General features: G+C 36.9%; 1 protein-coding gene across 1 annotated transcript; it reads left to right on the top strand.

The window, feature by feature from the left end:
* Positions 1-276: 276 nt before the first annotated feature.
* Positions 277-2,201, top strand: GCK72_022527 (uncharacterized protein; the record flags this gene model as incomplete). Its single annotated transcript, XM_053734884.1, has 7 exons — positions 277-493; positions 543-604; positions 647-733; positions 1,073-1,217; positions 1,267-1,620; positions 1,692-1,881; positions 2,003-2,201. The coding sequence occupies 7 exons, from the start codon at positions 277-279 to the stop codon at positions 2,199-2,201; spliced, it is 1,254 nt and encodes a 417-aa protein (XP_053578450.1).
* Between the last annotated feature and the right edge of the window lie 452 nt (positions 2,202-2,653).

Below are 2,653 nucleotides of genomic sequence, written 5' to 3' on the forward strand. Positions count from 1 at the left end.
TGACCACTTTGGAATTTCAAACTGTTTCGGGCGGAAAATGTGGGACCTGGGAATTTCTTCGTAGCTTGTGAGTATTATCAAATTAACATTCCAATTTTTAATCACGTTTTGGATTTTATTTTCAAATTCTTTCGATTCGCTCTATACCTTCTCTTTTTTCCTATCTCTTATTTGTTTTCTTACTTCTTTCTCTCTTTCTCTTTTCTCTGTGAAAATTATAATTTTTTAGAATCAATTTTCAGATCCTTCTCAGAGTCCAATCGTCAGCAAATTGTAATGTCCTCTCCGCCACAATCCGATTCTTCCTCCGCACCGGCACCACCGTCCTCCGCACCGGCACCACCTTCCTCCACCGAAAACTCTTCAAATGCTTCCGAACTCTTTCCACCGCCACCAGCTCACTCTGCGGAATTCATTCCTGACAAGTCTGAGTACGAATCGGAAGAAGAAGAACGGGAGAACTTGGGAGCGTTTCAGTTCCGAGGAACATCGTGTAGGGAAAAATCGCAGTTTCTGACACTAGAAAAAATGCTTGTTTTCAGACAGAATCAAAAAGATTCTCGGCGAAGGCACATTTGGAAAGGTTGTTCTCGTTGCTGCGGAGGTGAACCCTGTCTTTGTGGCAAAAACTAATTAGATTTTTCAGAGTAAAAGATTGTATGCTGCAAAGTTCTTTACAAAAGACAATAATGATGCTGATGGCAACGATGCATCGATAGGATCGGAGGAGCGTGTAAGTTGAGATATTTTACAAGAAGTCATTTGAGAATATACTAAAACATACCAAGTCTAGAAATTTGGATTCAAGTGTCAAAAAATCTCAAAAATTCAAGACTAAAACAGTCTTCGTTCAATTTTTTAAATCGTTTTTGTGTGTTTTTCATAGGGTTTTTAAAACATTAGTAACTCATAAAACTATGCAAATTTAATTTCTAATACAGTCATTATTTTTTGAGAACCTCTTTCCATTTTCTTAAAATTTTTTAGAGTAGCTGAGAAAAAAGAATACTACTTCTCTTACAGTACCTTTTGAATCATTTAGTTTGTTTCAAACTAATTTTTAAAATTTCAGGTCTATAAGCATTTGGGAACTTCGGTACATAATAGTGTTGCTCAAGTAATTGGAATTGATTATGTCGATTGGTCACCCGACGGCTGTAACAAAAAGATCATCTTAATGCCACTTCTTGGGATATCGATCGGAGATATGGTGGAACGTGAGTTTCTAGTGTCTTTGATTTATTCAAATTTTATTATGGTTTTCAGAGGCACAAAAGATGGATGTCGAGAACAGAGCAGCGCTCGGAGAAGATTCGTCAAGCCCAAAAGTATCTTTTCGAATCAAAAAGATCCAGGAAATCGGCCGAAACGTGTTAAGCGGACTCAAGTTCCTTCTCGATCATGGTGTGTATCATTTGGATTTGAAGCCCGACAACGTGATGTTTAGTGCCCAAAATACATTCCGAGTGATATTGAACGGATCAACCCACTCGATCATCGCTCCAAAGAGCACGCAAATCCAGATTTCGGATATGGGTTTGGCAAAAGTGTTTTCGGATATGGGAGAATCGTCTGAAATCGTTCAGAGTCCAATGTACAGAGCACCTGAGATTTTTGCAGGTGAGTGGGAAATATTTTTTTAGAAGGGGGTGACAGAAGATTGATTTATTCATAACATACATGCCTTTCAGGAGGACGTCCCAACAAATGCTCAGACCTTTGGTCTTTCTGTATCATGATGCTTCAGATGTATACATGCACTGACGAATACTGGCCTGACCACGCCGATCATCCACAAGTGCAGTATTTCCGAAACCTGCAGCATGGGATAGGTCAAAGAATGACAGCAGAGTTATGGGATGAGGTGGCGAAAATCAAAGGGTGAGTGAATACAAACAAAAAAACCAATAATTAAAACACTGAAATCAATTGTGTTTGCTCATCGTTTTGACAAAATATACACTTTTGTGACTATAAAATAAAACTAAACTTGTTTTTCCAGAGGCAAGAAGGTTCGTGGCGCTCTCAAACTTTATGATAACGGACAGGCAGAACCAAATACGCCACCTTTGATGAGCCTCAAACGTTCATATCACGCTGATCACTTGTTCGAATTCTTGCAGTACGCTATGGTTCTTGACTGGAATGTAAGACCAACGGTTGAAGAACTCCTCAATCACGATTTCTTCAAGAAAAACTAGATCAATTTCATTCTTGCTGTCTTCATTGATTAAACTCTATTTACAGTATTACTTTATTATTCATCTTAAAATTTATTATTTCATCTAAAATAATTCTCTTTATTCACTTTCATAGATTTACTTTTTTTCAGTCATTTAAAAACCTTGTGAATAGCTTTCTTCTCTTTTCCCGTGATGCTTACTTAATTTCTTCTTTTCTTACTTTTCCCCAAAACTTGTATTTCTCTAAACTTACTCTCTTTCAGAGTTTACTCGTTCATTATTTCGAATGACTGTCATCATGTACCATCTTATAGTCACCATCATACAATAATCTATCATCATGTACCATCTTATAGTCACCATCATTCAATGATCTATCATCGTGTAACATCTTATAATTATCCATCATCATGTACCATTAATCACATTAAAATAAATAGAATTCCTGGTGTATCCAGATGAAAATAAAT

The sequence above is a fragment of the Caenorhabditis remanei genome, chromosome X (assembly GCF_010183535.1).
Source record: "Caenorhabditis remanei strain PX506 chromosome X, whole genome shotgun sequence".
In the NCBI taxonomy this organism is placed as follows: domain Eukaryota; kingdom Metazoa; phylum Nematoda; class Chromadorea; order Rhabditida; family Rhabditidae; genus Caenorhabditis; species Caenorhabditis remanei.